At 38.4% G+C, this 24677-nt stretch overlaps 1 protein-coding gene across 6 annotated transcripts in view; it reads right to left on the bottom strand.

Annotated features, from left to right (window-relative positions):
* Window positions 1-24677, bottom strand: part of tns2a (tensin 2a) — a 98576-nt gene that overhangs the window by 53821 nt on the left and 20078 nt on the right. For 5 of the 6 annotated variants that reach the window (XR_006379431.1, XM_044210315.1, XM_044210317.1 and 2 more), the window contains exons 2-3: window positions 19831-19936; window positions 18960-18997 (exon numbers count right to left, since the gene is read on the bottom strand). Coding sequence is in view for 4 of the 6 variants with exons in the window: in XM_044210315.1 (XP_044066250.1) it covers window positions 18960-18997; window positions 19831-19936 (144 nt within the window). In the remaining 2 variants the exon portion in view is untranslated. Of the gene's footprint in view, window positions 1-18959; window positions 18998-19830; window positions 19937-20032; window positions 20060-24677 lie in introns of those variants that run through there. The other variant, XM_044210321.1, reaches the window with a different exon arrangement.

Raw genomic sequence — 24677 nt, 5'->3', positions numbered from 1 at the left:
GCTCCTGTGCAGCCATGATGAGTGCCTCTGTGCTGTCCTTCAGTCCGGCCCGCTCTAGCCATTGGTAGGACTTCTTGATATCAGCCACTTCAGTTATGTTCCGGTGGTACATCCCATGTAGGGGTTTGTCCTCCCATGATGGTCCTTCCTCCAGCACGTCTTCCTCTGTTCCCCATTGCCTGAGACATTCCCTGAGCACGTCATCTGTTGGGGCCTTATCTTGGATGTACTTGTGGATCTTGGATGTTTCATCCTGGATAGTGGCTCTCACACTCACTAGTCCACGGCCGCCTTCCTTACGGCTAGCGTACAGTCTCAGGGTGCTGGATTTGGGATGGAACCCTCCATGCATGGTGAGGAGCTTTCGCGTCTTAACGTCTGTGGTCTGTATCTCCTCCTTTGGCCACCTTATTATTCCTGCAGGGTATCTGATCACTGGCAGGGCGTAGCTGTTTATTGCCTGGGCTTTGTTCTTGCCATTGAGCTGACTTCTTAGGACTTGCCTTACTCGTTGGAGGTATTTGGCCGTTGCCGTCTTCCTTGTTGCCTCTTCGAGGTTGCCATTTGCCTGTGGTATTCCAAGGTACTTGTAACCGTCCTCAATGTCTGCTATTGTTCCTTCTGGGAGTGAGACCCCTTCTGTGTGGACTACCTTCCCTCTCTTTGTCACCATTCGACTGCACTTCTCAAGCCCGAATGACATCCCAATGTCAGAGCTGTAGATCCTGGTGGTGTGGATCAGTGAGTCGATGTCCCGCTCGCTCTTAGCGTATAGCTTGATGTCATCCATGTAGAGGAGGTGACTGATGGTGGCCCCGTCCAGTCACCATCACAGCGGCAGACATCCAAGAAAGAGTCTCAGGTATGAAGAACTGGACAGCACCGGGCCCTGACAGGATCCACACCTACTGGCTAAAGAAGCTCACTGCACTCCACGAGCGCCTAGCAGCACAAATGAACCAGCTGCTAAGAGATGGGAAGCACCCTGAATGGCTTACCGAAGGGCGCACAATCCTGATCCTGAAGGATCCCGCAAAGGGTACAGTCCCATCCAACTATCGGCCAATAACCTGTCTCTCCACAACATGGAAGCTCATGTCAGGCATCATCGCGGCTAAGATAAGTGGACACATGGATCAATACATGAGCAAAGCACAGAAGGGCATTGGCAGAGGAACCAGAGGAGCCAAACACCAACTCCTGGTTGACAGAACAGTCACCCAAGACTGCAGAGCCCGACACACCAACCTGTGCACTGCCTGGATTGATTACAAGAAAGCATATGACTCAAGGCCGCACACATGGATCACTGAATGCTTAGAGATGTACAACATCAACAGGACTCTAAGGGACTTCATTGCGAACTTCGATGAGGCAAGTGGTAAGCCACTTGCTTGTAGTCCACCACCTATATATATATATATATATATATATATATATATATATATATATATATATATATATATATATATATATATATATATATGTATATATATGTATATATATATATATATATATATATATATATATATATATATATATATATATATATATATATATATATATATATATATATATATATATATGTATATATATATATATATATATATATATATATATATATATATATATATATATATATATATATATATGTATATATATATATATATATATATATATATATATATATATATATATATATATGTATATATATATATATATATATATATATATATATATATATATATATATGTATATATATATGTATATATATATATATATATATATATATATATATATATATATATATATATATATATATATATATATATATATATATATATATATATATATATATATATATATATATATATATATATATATATATATATATATATATATATATATATATATATATATATATATATATATATATATATATATATATATATATATATATATGTATATATATATATATATATATATATATGTATATATATATATATATATATATATATATATATATATATATATGTATGTATATATATGTATATATATATATATATATATATATATATATATATATATATATATATATATATATATATATATATATATATATATATATATATATATATGTATATATATATATATATATATATATGTATATATATATATATATATATATATATATATATATATATATATATATATATATATATATATATATATGTATGTATGTATGTATGTATATGTATATATATATGTATGTATATATATATATATGTATGTATATGTGTATGTATATACAACTCCGACAAGATGAAAGAAGGAGGGGACTCTGTGTTTACATCAATAATGCTTGGTGCTCAAACGCAGGCAAAGCGGATGGACACTGTTTCCCAAATGTCGAGCTTTTTATGTAAAGATGAAAACCATGTTATCATCACTATCTCTATCTGCTGTTTACATTCGACCACCTTGTACCTTAAGCTGTCTCTGTGTTCTGCTCAGAGATATCCTACACAAATAACATTACTATTATATTTAATCATTTCATTTGAACATCAAGTAGAATATAGGCCTGTACTGTATGTATGTTTGTTCACATACGTTTCAGAATTTTACAAATGGTAAATGGACTGTACATGTGTAGCGCCTTTCTAGTCTTCCAAACACTCAAAGCGCTTCACACACTACATATCACATTCACCTCATTCACACACATTCATAAGACTGATGGCAGAACTGCTCATCTGTACAAAGAAACTAACTAATCATTCACACACACTCATACACCGAAGGCACAGCCCTTGGGAGCAATTTGGGGTTCAGTGTCTTGCCCAAGGACACTTTGACATGTGGGCTGGGGAAGTTGGGATCCAACCGCCATCCTTCCAATTGGTGGATGACCTGCTCTACCACTAAGCCACAGCCGCCCAAAATGAAATTCCTCCTTAAAAAATGTCTGGAATCAATATGTATGTATGTGTATGGCCTACTTTTTTCTTTCAGAGCTTTTCTCAGTCTCTCAGAACAATATCACTTTATCAGTCAGAGTGGGTAAAACTGCATATGTACTTTGAGTGTACCTGCTATCCCAGGAGGATACCAAAGAGGACAATGTGAATTGGGAACGTCCTGGGAAAATTAGGAGTTTGGCAAGAACTGTATGTCACCAGGACAGCAAACGCCTCATTTTTGCTTTGTGGGGCTTGATGTGCACAACGTTCGATGAAAGCCGTGCCATGAAACTAATAATGAAATCTGATGGTATTGTTGGAAAATGCAGCAATTCAACTAGCTTCTAACAAGAAGAATCAAAACCTTCTGGAGTCATCCACTGGTTCCAGTTTCTCCTCACTCAGCCAATCCTGGAAGTAGTACACACAATCCACATTGTTTCACATTTCCAGTTGTTCTGACTACAGTTAGACAATTTTGACTGTGTACCCTTTACTGCTTTTATTTCTGAATGCAGCATGAATCAGGCTTTACCTGGGTTCACGGTTTCACACTGCTCATTGACCTATTCTTTCTTCATTTATAATCTTTCCCTCTTCTCCTCCATTTATTCCTTTATATCCCTCTCTCCCAGAGCCCAGTGAAGGGGCTTGCTCAGGGTAGCTGTTAAGCCACAACAAACACATCTGATTCCATCTCCCTCAGGCCAACGCTTGCGCACAAATCTCTCTCCTTTTCTTTTCATCCCTCTTGCCTCCTTTCCCTCTCATTTTGTCTGCTAATTTGTCCTTTTCTCCTTTTTCCCTCTTTCGCGACTTGCTCCCTCCATTTTTCATCCCTGTTTACTTCCCCTTTACTTGTGCTTTTGCTATTCTGCTGTTTTGTTTCTGCTACTTTTCTCTTCAGTTGTCATCCATCTTTGTTCCAAATTTTGTATTTTTTACTTCCTCGCTTTTCTTTTTGTCCCTATCTCTCTTGTCTCTCTTCCTCTGTACTTTTTTTTAACCTGTTCTGATTCTTCATCTTTTTCTTGTTCTAGTCTCTTACTCCAATCTCTTCCTTTGTTTATTCTATCCCCCTCCTCTTCTGTCGATCTCAATACTTCCTTCCCCTTTCTTCTCTTCTTTTCATTTCTAATCAGTTTCTAACAAATACCTTCCTGTTTGTCTTCCTCTCACCTTTCTACCTTTGCACCTAGCTGTCTTGAATTTTTTTCATTCACTGCACCTTCCTTTTGAACCCCCACTGTTGTTCTTGTCTTCACGGTTACCAGTCTTGAAGTGTCTTAAAACTGGAAGGGATGGGATCAAACCTGTGACATCAGTAACCAAATATCCTTAAAAAAAGACAACGACCCACGACTAGCTTGTTCTAACTTGCTCTGGATTCCACCAACATGACCAAAACAATCATGCATATTACTTCTGATTTCATATTATTATTTTCCTCTGTACATTCTATTCTATATACTTTCCCCCCAGATTCTCCTTCACTCTAAGTAAAATGCTGCCCTCCACTGCCTCCTCTCAGGTAGGTCCAGCTGGCGATGCTCAGAGAGTCGTAACCCCCATAACCCTCTCCTCCATCTCTCCACCCTCCCTCATCAATTTCCCTGCCCTCTTCCCTCCATCTCCATCTGCCAACCCTCTGTCCTCTTCCTCTCTGTCCATTTTGTTTTGCTGCAGTGACCCTGGCTCCTCCAGCTCTTTACATACTTTTTGATCCATCAAAGCCAGAAGACGCATAGCTAATGGATAATGCACAGCTCTCTCCTCTCAACTGATGTCTAAAGAGCTGTGGGCTCCAAGAGGGATAACTAGGGGGTGAGGTAGCAGCCTTGGTATGTTATTAGTGTGAGAAACGGGTATGTGAGGGCAATGTTTGTGAGAGCGTGTGTTTGAAAGTGATTCGGTGTATGAGTGTGAATACAGTATAAGATTGATAAAAAGATGCAGTATATTTATTATGTTATTAATGGTAATATATTCAGTTCATTTCAATTCAATTTTATTTATGTAGTGTCAATTCATAACAGAAGTTATCTTGTTACACTTGTCTTATAGAGCAGGTCTACACCATAGTCTTTATAATATTTAAGCTATATATAATATTTATTGTTTTTCTTCTGTGTGCAAAATATTACAAGTGTATGTTGACAGTATACATAAATTAGAAATTGATATAATATTGCCTTAGAGACTTAAGGGCAACACATACCAACTACATATGACTTACACACAGGGAATCTGTAATGATCTGTTCGAACTCAAAATTCACACTGTAGAAGTGCAACAGGAATTGTACTCCAGCATGGGGCGTTCTTAAAAAAACATTGCTCGCCCCATTTGTGGCTTCTGCACTTCATACATTACTCCATGATCCAGTCACACGGCATTCCCTATGCAAACATTAAGGGGAAATTTAAATAAATAAAATTTTACTTATAAAATGTTTGCCCATGGCGAAACCAATGTTTAAATCCACTGACCATGCCATTCTGCTCTTCTTCTTCGTTGACCGCTGCGTAGGGAGACTGTATGGCAGTGGCCATACAAGGGGTCTTAATGGGGCAATAAGACCCCAGAGGGCAACAATGAGGATGCAACAGCTATGTCAGCATCTATGAAGCACCTGTAGACAATTGACTCAACAAAGTAGTACAGACACATAATATTGCAAATCTCAAACTACTTCTATGCTAATTTGACCAGTCAGACATGCTGTAATAACATCTAATTCCATCCCTCTCCAGCAGACATTTTGGTTAATTGTACCGAAGAAGCTAATTACACATTCAAATACCAAGACAGGGTCCTATACTACCCTCAAGGGAATATTGCTCGCTTGTCAAGAGTTTGAGCAATATGGTATGTTTTTATGTCTTACACCTGTTTTCTCCCATAGTTCAAATTCCAAATAGATGAACGGTAAAAGGAATGTATGTAAAAAGCTGTCTGAGCCAATTAGAATAATTTTAAAAAGGAGTAACAGGGATGTTTTTTCACAATAATTTCAAAATGAAGTGTGTTGGGACTGGGGGTTGGCAATCACATGCTCTATTTTCAGAGTTCACATGCATCCACCTGTTGACTAAAGCCCTTATGGTTAACGTGGGTGGAAAATACTACCATTGCTCTTGCCCACTCTGTATAACATTTTGTGTTTTAAAGCCTGCTTAGAGGGGTTAGGGAAACAATTTGGTTCTCACAAGATGATATATATTCCACTTAATTACATGCTCACTGACTGCAGACTGGAATTTTACCCAAAGAAAAATTGTTTTTGTGAGAGATTCTGTAAGAGTCACCACTGTACAGTTTATCATGCTCTTTCAATTTAATGGTAAATGGACTGTACTCGTATTGCGTCTTCCGACCACTCAAAGCACTGCACTACACTACATCTCATTCACAATTGCCAACTGCTTATCAGAACAAAAAAAACCCCCAAACTAATCATTTACAGGAAGGAACAACCTTCAAGGGCAATTTGGTGTTCAGTTTTTTGTCCAAGGACACTTGGGGAATGGGGAAGCCGGGATCAAACCGCCAATCTTCCGATTAGTGGACGACCTGCTCTACCTCTAAGCCACAGTATCTCTATATTAAATCCTAGCTTCAGAAGTCTAGCAAGGCAACGGAAGTTACAGAGTTTCAACAATATGCCATCTTCAGAGAACTCCCCTGGAAATAGCTGAACTGAAGTTAAGAAGAACTTTTCTGTATGTGAGGCCAGCTAACAAAGTGTTTATCTGTGTTTTCCTTCTTTTTGATTTTTCTCACTGTTCAGCACGTTTCCCCCCTCAATCTTTGTCTCTTGTTCCCACACTTTCTTTTGACCCCAAAAGAAAGGGGTTTCTGTCTAGCTGTTTCGTTTTTGCTCCAAGCAGCTGAGAGGGAGGCAGAAGAAATCACAGGTCACATATGGTAGAGCTTTAATGACCAAGTGGGATGCAATTCCCTGTTATGGAGCTGGGGGTCAACAGTTTTTAAGACACAGACTATTCACACACAGATATACTCATGAAGTTATGCAGATGAAAAACACAAACAGGAATGCTTGTACAGTACATGTAGAAGGAAGAAGCACATACACAGTTCACCAAAGCGGTGTTCTCATCCACCCTTCTTTACCCTTCTCCCAAGCCAAACACAGGCTGAAAGCTCTAAGCTGGACAAGATGGGTCTTATAGCATTATACAGATCTTCAGTCCTTCCCTTCCTGTCTGCCCTCTGTGGTAGAGCTCCCCTCAAATGTGTCTCTGTCATTCATCCTGTCGATAAGTAGGCACAGATACAATTCCCAAACGAACAACATCCCCTCCTCTTACTATATTTGCAGCACCCTTCAGCCTAAACAGTGTTTACCATATACCACAAAAATGCATTCACATTCTTCAGACAGACATTGTGCATTGTCAACAGTTGCTTTAGGGCCCATCAACCTCTGCAATATACCACAGCTCACAAACAAGAACGCTCTGTGGTGAAAGTCTTTATTGTCTTCCTATTATTTTTTTGTTTTGTTTTGTTTATCTTCTCATTGAGGCCTGAGGAGGTGAATTCCGACAGACGGGACACAAAACAAGAAGACACAAAGACAGGAATGACCCATTAGTTACAGGCACGCATCTAGTACTTAGTAAGATCAATATCAATAGATAGGGGGCTAAATTGTTGATCGGTTGACACAGACTTTGTGATGTCAGCGTTACTTCCTTGCAGGATTTCTACATATTTCTTCCAACTCCAGTTTTACATCAACAAAGTTTTAACTTTCAAAATGAAAATCCAATACAAATAGTGACAGTGGATATCACTAAAATCTGTGACCTATGTCCTGCTCCAGTGTGGGTGTCAATATTTAAGATTCTTGGTAACAGAGATATCCAAACGGTCTCTTCCTGTTAGATTCAAGACAGACCAAACCCACTGGACAATTACTGCGGCTTATGCCCCTGCTGGTATACGCACGCACACACACACACACACACACACACACACACACACACACACACACACGCTTATGGTTTTAACTCTCATCAACATCTCTCACTCGTTCGCATTATGTCCCTTTAGACATAACCCCTGAAATGTTAAAATGATACAGATGACTCACACTGACTACATGGGTATTTGTGGCTGACATGTTTTAACAGAAATGAGGGCAATGAGTGCCATATTTCTATGGTAACATCACTGCAACAACCAGGAAGAGATTTAACAGAGAGGTCTCCATTTGACAGGAAGTCTGCAGTGTGAGGGGGATGTTGGGTCAGCTCTGATGTTGAGCTGCATGTTGGGAAAACATGGACTATGGTGCACTTTTTCTGCCATTACTCCATCATTCCATCTCCCCATCACTTCCTTTGTTTGTTGTTTCTGTTTGCCAGAAAAAAATCAAATATAAGTACCATGGCCTTGAGGAAAATGGCTCCAGTAAAGAAAGAACAGAGTTTAAACAATATCAAAGAAAGAAAAATTACTTGGCAGACTGTTTCCTGTACTTTATCTCTGCTGCTCTTTCATGTAGAATACATTTTCTTTACTAAAAATTATTCAGGAATCCTGATACACAGAGGGGAAGCAGGGTTTGAAATTACTGTGACACACAGCCCTGCACTGCCAACATATACTGTCTGTAGGATGGCTTACCAGTCAAACATTTTTCCAGTCAGTACTATGAACTGGACAGTATTAGAGTTTGTCTATTAGTCTACACATCAGTCAGTCACTAAAGTGAAGAGTCACACTAATAGTCTGTCCGCCAGTCAGTCATTCATTTTAATTTAATTGTGATTTCATAGTTTGCCTCTATCCATTGTCACTGAGAGATAAGCCGTGCATTGCTACAGCATGACAGGATAGTAAATGGAGATAAACGCAACCAAGGAGGCAACATAATTAAAAAGGTTGAAAAAACAATGTAATTAACTAGTTACAATTGCATTCAGGTCAAAAACTGGAAACTTGTCTAAAAGCTTGGTAACCTTGAAATCCTATCACATCCAAAAAGTTAATATCCATTTGTTTATGGATTTGGGTTTTATGAAATTAATCAAATTAAAAAGTATTGTGCCCTGTACAGTAAAGATAATACTGTGGAAAGTCTAGGGCTGAACGATTGATTGTTTTTATATTAATATCGCAATTTGAAAGAGTGCAATTTTCAAATCGCAAGAGTCACGATTTTAACCGTGAAATAAAATTTTAAATTGCTCACCGGTGGTTAACGTTAATTCTTAAACAAAACAACAAAAAAAGAAACTATTGGTTATAGTCTGGTTAATATGCTCTCTGTATGCCGGTGTCTGTACATTTATGCTTGGCCAAAAATGTGAAAGACGAATCACCACTCTATCATTATTGATGTTAAAATAGGCAGTGGGCTGTGTCTTCTTGCTGGTCATAAAGACCAACGGAAGTTTAGTTGATCTAGGTGATTACTCACGTTAATTTCAGAGAGCTAGCTAGCAGGAAGCTTGGCAGTTGTCAAGTGTAAATGACAGACAGCGGGTGAACAGAGATGTCAGACTCTCACAGTGACACTTCTAAGCACGTCATCTCATCATTTTAAGCTTTAAACTCCTTAAAAGCTCTGAACTTAGACCTCCAGGTTTCGGGCTGTGAAGCAGTCTGTCCTGTCAGTGTGTTAAGCTAACAGTAATGTTAGCTCAAGCAGCTAAAATGTAGAGCTGTCGACAGTATCACAGGTTAGTCAGTCCAATATCAAATAAAGCCGTTTCTGAATGTCATGAGTATTATTGATTTATGTCGAGAATAATAAATATGAGCTAAATGGGTCCATTTTCCTATAGCGAAGTAGGCAAGTTAACGTTTTTGTTTGAACCCTGGGGGGACCTAACCACAAGCAACTGCATTATTTTATCTATTTTATTATATTATTCTATTCATGTAGGAACAAGATAAGTTTGTGATAATGTTAATGTACTAACATATCTGTTTTAATTTTATGTAGACCGCATATGAAGGCTTGTAGTTTCAATTATAGAAAATAATGACAATTTTCATTGCATTAGCAATAGACACCATGAACAATGTTGAACAAACAAAGAATTTGCTTAAAAGGTCATTACTTAGTGTTTCATATGGAGTATTTATTGTCGAATACACACCTAATGAACCGATGGCTTTTAATCGCACAAAGCAACTCAAAGCAAGTGGTCAAACTTGGTCTACATAACAGTCAGCCAATTACCAGTCAGATTTGTCACCAAGCTTATGGCAATGCCAGCCAGGTGGATATGTAAACAGAAGCCTGGCGAGAACAGGATGGCTTACAGGTGACAGAGGGCAGGACCTCCAGATGTGTGTGTGCACATAAACACACACAAACATGGTGAATGTGCTTATGGAGGAGGGTAGAGGTGGTTGATTCATACACAAGGTTATAGGTAATAACTTCCCAATGTGAATGGCTTGCAAGTCAGGAAAGACCTTGAACTAATAACACTTGTAACACAGGTAAGAACAGCTGTTTAGGACTCTCTATAGAAGGAAGGCTAAAGCTAATCAGTTAGGCAGGCAGACAGCTGGAATCTGTTATTTAGATCTATAAATGGGCCATGTCTCTATCGTCACAAAATAAGTATACATTTGAGAATTCACAGTATTACAGATTAATGCCAACTCCATCCTGCCTTAGATTTCCCCCTACATACAAGGTTAGATAACAGCTGAGATGGACACAGCAGCCAGACCCCCACACCCTGCCTTATCCGACCTCTCCCTTCCTGGGCAGCAGTGATGGATATCGCTGTCTGACAACCAGTCAACAACCACACATCACACAGTTACAGTAAGGCTATCAAACAACATCCTGCTCCTTTATGTAATCAATCTTAACAATGAATTAAGTTTATCCAGCATTTCTGGGGGTTTTTCATGTTTTTCCATCACAATCTGCTGGCTTGCAACATTTCTTGGATTTTTTTCCAAACGGAGATAACAATTTGATGTGATGACATGACATATAGCCTTTTAGTGATTTAACATTTCTTGTGCCATTTAAATATCTACTGCAAATTAGGGAATGCAACTATACTTAAGGATAGAGTAACATTTTCTCTTTAGCCCTTTCTGTCTCTTAAATAAATAGTTCAATATTTTGGGAAATATTCTTATTCACTTTCTTGCCAAGAGTTAGAAAACATGATTGATACCACTCTCAGATCTGTACGCTAAATATGAAGCTACAGCCTGTAGCTTACTATAGCTTAATTTAAAAACTGGAATCGAGGGGAAACAGCTAGCCTGGCTCTGTCCAAAGGTAACAAAATACACCTACCAGCACCTCTAGCTTACTAAGTATCTTTTTTGTTAAATTCCAATATAAACCAAAGAGTAAAAACAAAATGTTTTGGTATTAATGTTTGCTAGCTATTTTCCCCTGCTTCCAGTCTTTATGCTAAGCGAAGGCGTGTAGCTTACGGTGGCCCTGAAATTGCGAAATGTTGTGTTTTGTGAAGTGTTGTTTTGTTTTGTGAAATGTTGTGTTATGTGAAATGTGTTTTAGTGAAATGTTGCTTTCTGAAATGTCAAGTTTGTAAAATCTTGTTTTGTTTTGAGAAATACTTTTTGTTTTCTGAAATGTTTTTTGTGAAATGTTGTGTGTTGTGAAATGTGTTTTCTGAAATGTTGTGTTTTGTGAAAGGTGTTTTGTGAAATGTTGCGTTTTGTGAAATATTTTCGTTTTGTGAAATGTGTTATGTGAAATGTGTTTTTGTGAAATGTTGCTTTCTGAAATGTCATGTTTTGTGAAATGTGTTATGTGAAATGTGTTTTTGTGAAATGTTGCTTTCTGAAATGTCATGTTTTGTGAAATGTTTTATGAAATGTGTTTTGTGAAATGTGTTTTGTGAAATGGTGCTTTAGGAAATGTCATGTTTTGTAAAATGTTTTGTTTTGTGAAACATTGTTTTGTGTTGTGAAATGTTATTTTCTTTTGGGAAATGTTGTTTTGTGAAATGTCATGTTTTCTGAAAGGTTGCATTTTGTGAAATGTTGTTTTTTGTGAAATGTGTTTTGTGAAATGTCGTGTTTTGTGAAATGTTGTTTTCCTTTGTGAAATGTTGTTTTGTGTTGTGAAATGTTTTTTGTGAAATGTGTTTTCCTGAAATGTTGTGTTTTCTGAAATGTTGCGTTTTGTGAAAGGTTGATGTGTTTAGTGAAGTGTTTTGTTTTGTGAAATGTTTGTTTTGTGAAATGTGATTTTTGAAGTGTTTTGTTTTGTTTTGTGAAATGTTGTGTTTTGTGAAATGTTTTCTGTGAAATTTCATGTGTTGTGAAATGTGTTTTGTGAAAGGTCATGTTTTGTAAAATGTTTTCTTTTGTGAAGTGTTGTTTTCCGATGTGTTGTGTTTTCATGTGTTGTCTGAAAGGTGGTTTCCTGAAAAGTCTTGTTTTCTGAAATGTTGTTTTGTGAAATGTTGTGTTTTGTGAAATGTCGTTTTGTTTTTTGAAATATGTTTTGTGAAATGTCGTGTTTTGTGAAATGTTTGGTGAAATGTTGTTTTGTCTTGTGAAATGTTTTGTTTTTTGAAATATGTTTTGTGAAATGTCATTGTGTTTTGTGAAATGTTGTGTTGTGAAATGTTTTCCTTTGTAAAATGTTGTTTCGTGAAATGTGTTTTGTGAAGTGTTGTTTTGTGAAATGTCGGTGTTTTGTAAAATGTTTTTGTTTTTGTAAATATTTAGTTTTGTGTAATGTGTTTTGTGAAATGTCGTGTTTTGTTAAATTTTGTTTTGTGAAATGTTGCTTTTTGAAATGTGTTTTATGAAATGTTTTGTTTTATGAAATGTTGTTTTGTGAAATTGCGTTTTGTTTTGTAAAATGTTTTGTGTTGTGAAATGTTTTGTGAAATGTCATGTTTTGTAAAATGGTGATTCTTCCAACAACCTGGAAGAATCTCGTTTAGTCTGGCAAGATCTTAGGATATATATATAGGAAGGCCCTCCATAATGCCAGGGCAACCTACTACTCATCATTAATAATGGAAAATAAAAAACAACCCCAGGTTTCTTTTCAGCACTGTAGCTAGGCTGACAGAGAGTCAGAGCTCTATTGAGCCATGTATTCCTATAGCCCTCAGTAGTAACAACTTCATGAGTTTCTTTAATGATAAAATTTTAACTATTAGAGAAAAAAATAATCATATCCTGCCATCAACCAGTACCGATTTATCTTCAAACACAGGAACCTTAGAAACAACTGTAAAACCTAAAATATACAGTGCCTTGTGAAAGTATTCGGCCCCCTTGAACTTTGCAACCTTTTGCCACATTTCAGGCTTCAAACATAAAGATATGAAACTGTAATTTTTTTTGAAGAAACAACAACAAGTGGGACACAATCATGAAGTGGAACGAAATTTATTGGATATTTCAAACTTTAACAAATCAAAAACTGAAAAATTGGGCGTGCAAAATTATTCAGCCCCCTTAAGTTAATACTTTGTAGCGCCACCTTTTGCTGCGATTACAGCTGTAAGTCGCTTGGGGTATGTCTATATCAGTTTTGCACATCGAGAGACTGAAATTTTTGCCCATTCCTCCTTGCAAAACAGCTCGAGCTCAGTGAGGTTGGATGGAGAGCATTTGTGAAGAGCACTTTTCAGTTCTTTCCACAGATTCTCGATTGGATTCAGGTCTGGACTTTGACTTGGCCATTCTAACACCTGGATATGTTTATTTTTGAACCATTCCATTGTAGATTTTGCTTTATGTTTGGGATCAATGTCTTGTTGGAAGACAAATCTCCATCCCAGTCTCAGGTCTTTTGCAGACTCCATCAGGTTTTCTTCCAGAATGGTCCTGTATTTGGCTCCATCCATCTTCCCATCAATTTTAACCATCTTCCCTGTCCCTGCTGAAGAAAGCAGGCTCAAACCATGATGCTGCCACCACCATGTTTGACAGTGGGGATGGTGTGTTCAGGGTGATGAGCTGTGTTGCTTTTACGCCAAACATAACGTTTTGCATTGTTGCCAAAAAGTTCAATTTTGGTTTCATCTGACCAGAGCACCTTCTTCCACATGTTTGGTGTGTCTCCCAGGTGGCTTGTGGCAAACTTTAAACGACACTTTTTATGGATATCTTTAAGAAATGGCTTTCTTCTTGCCACTCTTCCATAAAGGCCATATTTGTGCAGTTGTCCTATGGACAGAGTCTCCCACCTCAGCTGTAGATCTCTGCAGTTCATCCAGAGTGATCATGGGCCTCTTGGCTGCATCTATGATCAGTCTTCTCCTTGTATGAGCTGAAAGTTTAGAGGGACGGCCAGGTCTTGGTAGATTTGCAGTGGTCTGATACTCCTTCCATTTCAATATTATCGCTTGCACAGTGCTCCTTGGGATGTTTAAAGCTTGGGAAATCTTTTTGTATCCAAATCCGGCTTTAAACTTCTCCACAACGTATCTCGGACCTGCCTGGTGTGTTCCTTGTTCTTCATGATGCTCTCTGCGCTTTAAACGGACCTCTGAGACTATCACAGTGCAGGTGCATTTATACGGAGACTTGATTACACACAGGTGGATTCTATTTATCATCATTAGTCATTTAGGTCAACATTGGATCATTCAGAGATCCTCACTGAACTTCTGGAGAGAGTTTGCTGCACTGAAAGTAAAGGGGCTGAATAATTTTGCACGCCCAATTTTTCAGTTTTTGATTCGTTAAAAAAGTTTGAAATATCCAATAAATTTCGTTCCACTTCATGACTGTGTCCCACTTGTTGTTGATTCTTCACAAAAAATTACAGTTTCATATCTTTATGTTTGAAGCCTGAAATGTGGCAAAAGGTTGCAAAGTTCAAAGAGGCCGAATACTTTCGCAAGGCACTGTATTTTGACTGCTTTGCTCCTATTGACCTTCTTCAGTTAACTTCGATGATTAATTCATCTAAGCCACCAACCTGTCTCTTAGACCCCATTCCCACTAGGCTGCTTAAAGGCATTTTACCCTTAATTAGCACTTCTTTACTGGATATGATCAATCTGTCTTTATTAACAGATCCATTACACCGCTTCTTACAAAGCCCACTCTTGATTCAGGGGTTTTAGCCAACTATAGACCTATATCTAACCTTCTGTTTCACAAAACTCCCACATGAAACAAACTTCAAGGACTGCCTTCTTTCACCTACGAAACATTATAAAAATCAGGCACATCCTGTCTCAAAATGATGCCGAAAAACTAGTGCATGCATTTGTAATTTTTAGTTTGGACTATTGCAATTCCTTATTATCAGGCTACTCGAATAAGTCCCTTAAGACTCTCCAGTTGATCCAGAATGCTGAGGTATGTGTACTGACAAGAACTAGGAAAAGGGATTATATTTCTCCAATATTAGCTTCTCTGCACTGGCTCCCTATAAAATCCAGAAGAGAATTTGAAATCCTTCTCCTCACCTACAAAGTTCTTAATGGTCAGGCACCATCATATCTTAAAGAGCTCATAATACTGTATTACCCGACTAGAACACTGCGCTCCCAGGATGCAGGGTTACTTGTGGTTCCTAGAGTCTCCAAAAGTAGAATGGGAGCCAGAGCCTTCAGTTATCAAGCTGTTATCTCCTGTGGAATCAGATCCCAATTTGGGTTTAGGAGGCAGACACCATCTCCACATTTAAGAGTAGGCTTAAGACTTTCCTCTTTGATAATGCTTATAGTTAGGGCTGGCTTGGGCGAGCCCTGAACGATCCCGTTATGCTGCTATAGGCCTAGACTGCCGGGAGACTTCCCATGATGACCCTTGTTGGATCTCTGTAATTAATATTATAAAGAGTATGGTCTAGACCTGCTCTATAGGAAAAGCGCAATGAGATAACTTCTGTTATGAATTGGCGCTATATAAATAAAATTTAATTGAATTGAACCTCTTTCCTCTCTCCTCCTCTCCCTCTGTATTCATTTTAATCCTATTACTGCATGCTACTAACTCAACATCTTCTCTCTCCCATAGTTCTGTGCTTTCTCGTTTCTCTCCTTTCTCCTTCTGTCGCTTTCAGCAGGTATTTCTGCCTCTGGAGCTGCAGAGACTGGATCTGTGGTTGTGGGCCACTTGCTGCCCACGTGTTCCTGCTCGACAACTGCTACTATAGTTGTTGTTGTTGGCTCTGTTACTAATACTGTCATTATTATTCCTATAGCTGTCATTCCTATTATTATTAATTTATTAATATTAATGTTACCACTACCATTACATTATTACTATTTTAAAAATTCAAGGTGGAATTTGCATTGTGCTTGTTTTGTGAAATGTGTTTGTTTTGTGAAATGTCATATTTGGGAAATGTTCTGTTTTGTGAAATGTGTTTTCTGAAATGTTTTTTGGTGAAATTTCATGTTTTGTGAAATGTTATGGTTTGTGAAATGTCATGTTTTGTGAAATGTTGTGTTTTATGAAATGTCATTGTATTTTGTGAAATGCTGTTTTGTTTCATGAAATGTTTTGCTTTGTGAAATGTTTTGCGAAATGTTGTGAAATGTTTTGTTTTGTGAAATGTTTTGTAAAATGTTTTGTGAAATGTTGTTTTGTGAAATGTGTTTTGTGAAATGTTTATTTTTGTTAAATCTGTTTTGTGAAGTGTTTTGTGAAATGTCGTGTTTTCTGAAATGTTATGTTTTGTGAAATGTTTTGTGTTGTGAAATGTCGTGTTTTCTGAAATGTTGTTTTGTGAAATGTGTTTTCTGAAATGTGTTTTGTGAAATATCGTGTTTTGTGAAATGTTGTTGTGTTTCCTGAAATGTTGTTTTATGAAATGTTGTGTTTTGTGAAATGTTTTGAGAAATGTTGTTTTGTGAAATGTTGTTTTATGAAATGTGTTTTGTGAAATGCTGTGTTTTGTGAAATGTCGTGCTTTGTGAAATGTTGTTTTGTGAAATGTGTTTTCTGAAATATCGTGTTTTGTGAAATGCTGTTTTGTTTCATGAAATGTTATGTCTTGTGAAATGTTGTTTTATGTTGCAAAATGTTGTTTTGTTTTTTTAAATGTTGTTTGCTTTGTGAAATGTTTTGTGAAATGTTGTTTTGTGAAATGTTTTGTTTTGTGAAATGTTTTGTGAAATGTTGTTTTGTGAAATGTTGTGAAATGTTGTTTTGTTTTGTGAAATGTTTTGTGAAATGTTTGCTTTGTGAAATTTTTTTTGTGAAATGTTTTGTTTTGTGAAATGTGTTTTCTGAAATGTCATTGTGTTTTGTGAAATGTGTTTTCTGAAAAGTCATTGTGTTTTGTGAAATGTTTTGTGTTGTGAAATGTTGTTTGCTTTGTGAAATGTCATTTTGTGAAATGTGTTTTGTGAAATGTTGTGTTTTGTGAAATGTGTTCAGTGAAATTCCATGTTTTGTGAAATGTTCATTTGTTTTGTGAATTATTGTTTTCTTTTGTGAAATGTTTTCTGAAATGTCATGTTTTCTGAAATGTTATGGTTTGTGAAATGTCATGTTTTCTGAAATGTTGTTTGTTTTGTGAAATGTCATTGTTTTGTGAAATGTTGTGTTTTGTGAAATGTTGTTGTGTTTTGACCCTCAGGGCCACTGTCTTATTTAGCAGACATCTGAGTGGTATCGAGCTTCTCTCTAACTATCTGCAAGAAAATGAATAAGCATATTTTCCCAAATGTTACTCCATCATAATGAAACATACAGAAGACAGTATGTCCTACATTAGAAGCATTTTAAGATAAAATATTATAAATTATATCAAATATATTGTACAAACAACAAAATGTCCAGAAGCAAACCAACTTGTCCTCCAACCAAGGATAAAAGACAGCCGATATCACAAGTTGTACTGAAAGGCCTGAATTCACTTTTTTTATTACTGTTTCAAAGCCATTCTTTCATCTCTGAACTCATCCTCAGGGCTCCCCTATCCTCAGATAAAAGACAAGAGGATGGAGTGATGCCAGAGGAATGATGCTCATCTTTGCCACATGCCTTCTCCCTTGGCTTTCTCTCTTTTGCCTGCTGCCTGCCTCAGCCTCTACCCCCTCTTTGTCACTTTGGCCATGGCTGGCATTCTCCCCCTCTGCATCCCTCTGTCTATTCATTATACCATCCCTCCATCAATTACCCTTTCATAGAAGCAGCAGTGTGGAGTTTGAGCAAGACTTGCAGCTATTTCAGAGGAATGCAACTGAGTGGCCTTCATATTACCATAGACCCTAAGACCTCTGCTCTCATAGTGCCACTGTCATTGTGTCTTTTCACACCTCACTAACAATCTACTAATTAACTCAAATAAGCATTTCTATGTTATTCCTATGTGTTACAGTCCAGTGCAGTCACATCAAAAAAACAAGGGGCCTGTCCCTCAGGGGCCTGTCCCATGAAGCAAGATTAGTGGGTCAGCATTTGGGCTTAACCTTGAATTAGTGGGGTCATGGTGGTTGCTGGTGAAGACTGCTCCAGAGCAGGTTATGTTCACATTGTTGACTTCAAATAGTTTCACTGTTATGTTTTATATTTCTCATATTTAACAGTTCTTCTTATAAAAAAACATAAATGTCTCCTTCCTATAGTTACCACTTAATGTGTTGTACATTTGGTGTTGTACATTTTGCAGCATTATGTTTACATAACCCCTAAGTGTTTACAGTTTCCTTTATCACATTTATTATTTGAGTGTTTTGACCTTGTTTCATGATACATCCGTCAAGTCACTGACTTGTGAATGCATTTGATTGGGTGGAGCTTGACAGTAGTCAGTTTTTCATCCAAATGTAATGTACATGTACATTACATTATGCCCAAATTGAAAATGCACATAAACAGAAAATACACATTCATGGTGGATGGAAACAGACATGGAAATCAGCTGTACAGTGGGTAATAAAGGTGTATTTTCTTTTCTAGAGCTGACAAACTTGGGTAAATACAATAAATGATGTCCCCTTTCCCAGCTGATCACAGCACTTTTGATACTGTTCATGACTGACCACGCTCAGAGGGGGCGGGCGTGAGGTGGATCCTTACCTTGGCCTCGCACTTCCTGTGGGTGGTTGTCTTGCATACTAAGAGGAATGAGTGTAGGAAAGAAAAAAAAGAAGACAAAATTATTATTGTCATAGCTGCATTTTCCAGTTATTTATATCAACATCCAAAATTAGTAGTTTAGTCTACATATGAAGTAATGAGGTCAACCTGCTTTCTGTTGTCTATGCACCTATCATTTTTATTTGATTATATTGCATGTCAAGTTCAAGAGCACAATCCGAGTAAAAATCTCGATATCATCCTCCTGTCTTCCGTACGATTAATCTCTTCATCCTATGGCTTAAATCTCTTCATCCTATCCCTAAAGGGAAAGGGAGTTATTTCGTCAAATTCTCTCCCCAGATTTGGCACCCATACCTTGAATGGTAATTGTATATCGCCTTTCTAGTCTTCTGACTACTCAAAGCTCTTCATACTACATATCACATTTACCTCATTCACACACTGATGGCAGATGCTAACTGCTTATCAGTCCAAAGAAACTAACTAAGCATTCACAGACCGAAGGCACAGCCCTTGGGAGCAATTTGGGGTTCGGTGTCTCGCCCAAGGACACTTTGACATGTGAGCTGGGGGAAGCCGGGATCTAACCGCCGACCTTCCGATTGGTGGACGACCCACTCTACCACTAAGCCACAGCCGCCCTTGAGTACTTCTTTTGCCAGAATGGCATGTCCGGTGTATGCTACAGGGGTTATATGACACTACGTGACGTGACACAACTGGTGTGTGATGCCATTCATTCATGACATTGCTTACAATGTTCGTCTTGGTCCTTCAGAGTCATTTGGTTGTGAGTAACCAAACTGTAACAACAATTACAACACATGATCATGCTTGCAACATTTACCTCTGCAGAAGGAGCCTACGTTGTCGACGTTCTGATGACACACACTGCACTGCCGCTTCTTCTTGAAGGTCTTTTCCTTGAAGACGTGGGGCTCTCCCTTCGCCCCCTGCATATACACACAAACACACACAAGGGAAAATGAGATTAACACTCAGTTAGAAACAGTTCCAGACATGGCAATGCAGTCTGTGGAGCTACCTACTCTCAGAAACAATGCAGGAATCCTTGTTTGAACTTCGTCCAAGAGTTTGACTTGGCAGATGTTAAATGTTGTCTGTTAACCCTCTATACACTTGCATCTGACAGGATGAAAACAAAAAGAAAGAAGAAAACAAAGTAATGGCTGGTGAGTTAGTGGACTGTAATAATGACAGGAGCCTAGGATTGTTAGCTTTAACCTGTGCATATGACAGACCAGGGTGCATAGTTGTGTGTATATGTGTGTATGTGTGTGTGTGTGTATGTGTGTGTGTGTGTGTGAATGTATGTACACAACTATGGCTACATCCATTCTCTACTCCCTTTGCCTCTTGAACTTCTGTTCTGGTTGTGTAACTGTCTTCCAGTACTAATAGTCCTTGTGGTTTCAGCCGAAACCCCACTATAATTCTTAGTGTGCTTGTGTGTATGTTTGTGTGTTGAGTGTTTCATGTTCTTATATCCCGGTGGGGACTTTAACCTGAATGCACACTAACCCATGGGGACTTGTATCACAGTGGGGACAAAAATTGAAGTCCCCATGGGTAAAGCTTTTTGAGGGTTAAGACTTGGTTGTAGGATACAGATTACAATTAGGTTAAGGTTAGGATTAGGGTAAGGGTTAAGGTTAGGTAATTAGTTGTGATGGCTAAGGTTAGAGTAAGAGGCAGGCCTATTTAGTTGGCGCTCGCGGGCCATCTCCGGCCCAGAAGCAAGCTCCAAGTGGCCTAGCATAGATAAATATATGACAAATAAGTAAACTACATATATAGTGTACAGCTGCGTTTCCACCGCAGGGACCAGGGTCTGAATTAAGTACCAAGGACATTTTTTACCCCCCAAAAGGTCCCTGCTTGGGGGTAGTACTTTTCAGAAGTACCAGGACTTTTGGGATGGGGCTTGCTGCTCTGAACATTTCTGATTGGTTGAGCTCCTACTGGCGGAGCAGCGATGGTTTGACCGTCTGGATCAATGCGTTGCTGGATCACAGGCTATTGAAGCCGTGGTGGAAGACACTCGATGACCAGTCGGTTGAAGGTAAATCACATACGGCCCACATACTGCTTGGTAAATGCTATAACCGCTAACTGTTGTCATGCTATTGCTACCCTAACCAAAAGTTAACGTTAGCTACATGCTAACGCCAACCGTTAATGTTAATGGTGTAGAATCGTGGTGTTCCTTAAGACAAGGGTTGGCTAAATTGATCGTACAAAATGCTATCGTGTTAGTGTCGTTGCAGTGAGACACAACATTTTTTTTTTCACTGTGTTTTTCAGATGAAATGGACAGGTAAAGTGAACTGCAGGCTGCATACCAGTGTGTTTACTCCTGCGACCAACAGCAGCCCTTGTCCCATGCCTCCTGCTGAAGCACACAAATGATGTATTTTGCATATATATATTTATGCAGATTAAGAAATAGTTGTGGAAGTAAATGTGTGTATAGTGGCTGTTCTTGTATCTGAAAACAAGTATGCTTTGTAGAATATGTAGTAGTAATGCTCGGAGGAAGTAGTGGCTTTTAATTTCACCATTATACACCGGTAAGCTCAGTATTTAAAACAGGTGAGAGTGCATAGGTTAAAATAAGCAGAGGTTCTTGTGCTGAATTTCAGGTAATGTGTTTAATAAGTTAAAACAATAGTTATGCAGCTGTGTGATGGTGTAACCTAATGGGTGTAATTTGTGTAATCTTCCCGGGTCTTTACACTGTGGTGGAAACACACACAACAATGGGCTAAAGGAACTTTTTAGTTCCTTGAAAAGTAATTTCTGGGGATAAAAGTTCCTGGTACTTTTGGTGGAAAACCAGCTTATGGAAGTAACTAGCAAGTGAACCATCTCGCTTCCTTCTCAGCACTGTTGAGAGTTCCACATGTGCAGTACAGATCGGGCAGGATGTTTACGGATGTAGCGACACCGCCAATCATATCGTTCACAAATCAGTGTTTTCTCATGTGAGTTCCGACCACGCTTAGTAGCTTTTCAAAACATCTGGCTATTGACAGTCACAAATAGGGAAGTGCTCTACTTAAAATATGTCTTTGTCAACCCTGAAATGTAAATTTGACCGTTAAACCGTCAGTTTAACCCTGCCTGGACTGGCAATTATTTGTTTATTTTACAGCCATTTCCAAATGCCTGCTATTTTTTATTTGCATTTGTTTAAAATATGTCATTACCAAAAACTAAAAAAAACGGTTTTAAATAGGCTGCTGAAAATGTCTGGCCCATCTACATTTCCTGGTTTTAAAATCTGGCCCAATTGAATTTGTAATTGAATAGCCCTGGGCTAGGGAAAGCATTATGTCATTGACTGTCCCCCATGGGGATAGTGAAATAATGTGTGTGTGTGTGTGTGTGTGTGTCTGTGTGGTAGACATTCCTGCCCTGCGCCTCTTTGTTTCCCAACATGAGATCCGAAGATGACTGGGCTTGACGTGACTCTGTGGTGGCTTTGAACATGAGAACACTAAGAACCACGGGCTAAGTATGGGGATTGCTAAGCATGTTTTCGTGCGTGGATACATAATGGGAGGAGGAAAATAGGAGGGGGGGCATGTGAACAAACAGGATGTGCAATGTCATGCTGAGAGGCAGCACATATATTCTGGAAACTGGCAGGTATCCAGTCAAAAGCGTAGGATTTGGGGCAGAAAGTGTTTCTATGTTAACTCATCTGAGAGCAAATATGAGCACGAAAACACACCATCAACATCATCATCACCATGCGAAAACAGCTATCAATCATGCTGCTAAGGCTACTCAGTGTCCATATTTCCATAGCTTTAGATAATTAAACTGATACACACACAAAGTTTTTTTTCCCTCTCTGTGTGCTTTTCTTCCTTGGTAACAAAGAAAGTTGGCTGTTTGCACACTTTTTCCATTATCCTGCTGCTCTGACTCTGTTCTGGGGACTGGACAGTGTTTGGACAGCTGCCTGCTAGGCAGCAGCCGCTGGCCTGCTCCAGTACAAGTGTACTATGACTGCAGCACCCTGGCTGAAGGTGGACTGGGTGGGTGGGTCAGGGCCTGGCGGTGGGCTGATGTCTGCTATGTAATATGGTGTGGTCTGGGGATTGACATACCCTCTAAAACTGTGTAGTCATTACTTTTGGAAATTGTACATTTCTTATGTTGGGGTTCTCATTCATTTCTATTTGACTATTTGAGTATGACTTATTCTCATTTATACTTTTTTCCCAATAACAAACCAAAATCCACAAACTTCATTCAAGTTTCATGTTATCTTATCTTGATCCTGTTTTGATGAATCCATGATTTGACTCTCCTTCCTTACTCCAAGTCCACCCTTTCCTGAACCCTAAACAGCAAATGCTCCTTCGCCTCATGACCAATTTAACTACCTTGTGTATTCCTAGCTCCTTAGCTCTTTCTTGACATTCATGCCTATAGACCAAACATGTTAGATATGGACACACACAGTCACAAAAGAACACCAAACTTCTTCTTACAAACTTCTTCTGTGTGTATTTGCAGTTTCAGTCTATATAGTATGTACTCATTCTCATCTATGAACTTTCAATAATCTTGTGTGTGTGTTTGTGTGTGTGTGTGTGTGTGTGTATAAGCATGCATGAGTATATACACAGGGCCCACAGTGAGTTTAAAAAAGCAACCACTTACTGTCAGCTAAACTGCAGTGGTGATGTGGGCTAAGAGGTAAACACATAGAAGAGAGGTTGGTTCCTCTTTCAGACACAATCAAGACAACTATATAGTCTAACCAGAGGCAATCATGGTCAGTTCAGTACATGGCTGCTACTGAATGCTGTATAAGGGTTCATATGGACTGACACAAATATAAGCTGCTATACTCATGGAAAGTCTTCACTGATGTAGATGAAAGCACTTTATATTTCACGCAACTGACAATTATTGGTGTGCTGCGGTGCCCTGGTGGCCTAAGGGTTACAGTGCTGACCATGAAATACAATGTCCCTGGTTTGTGTCAGGCCAGAGATCTTTGCTGCATGTCACCCCCCATTTCTCTTTCTCCCTTCATTTCCTGTCACCCATCTACTTGGCTATCCAATAAAGTCATTAAAATTCCAAAATATTTTTTGGTATTGGTATTATATTTGGTTTGATCTCTGCAACAACCATGTCGTATGCTGTATAAACAAATCTGCAGCTAGCTGTTCAGATACATATATGACCCATATATTATATGTGGTAGCCATGTGTATGCTTGAAAATGTGTTTGTCAGCTCAGCTAGCCACTTGGCCTTTTCTTCATCCTTATCTTACAAAATCACTAAACAAAAGCCTTTTAAAAGCTCATTGTGCAGAAGTTGCGTTAGCAATGTGGCTACATCAACAACGTGAGATCGCCAATCGAAATGACAGCACAGATATTGAGCTCAATGTTCTAGTTGTTGTCTAATGTCTAATGTTAATAGGGGCCCTAAATTGCAACACTTACCGTAAAATTACATTTCATCACCCTTACACTATAAGAAGACATTATGTAAATATTTACATTTTAATCCAATCAAACAGTACAGTACAGTACATTGTAGGGATGCTATAAAAACCCACAGTGCTCGACATTAGACAGGCAGCTACGGTAAAAGTTGACGTTTAACTTCAACAGTTTCTTCATCTAAGCCATCAACCTGT

The sequence above is a fragment of the Siniperca chuatsi genome, linkage group LG10, assembly GCF_020085105.1.
Source record: "Siniperca chuatsi isolate FFG_IHB_CAS linkage group LG10, ASM2008510v1, whole genome shotgun sequence".
Lineage (NCBI taxonomy): Eukaryota > Metazoa > Chordata > Actinopteri > Centrarchiformes > Sinipercidae > Siniperca > Siniperca chuatsi.
Note: the sequence above shows the minus strand (reverse complement) of the source record. Positions and strands in the feature narration are given on the sequence as shown.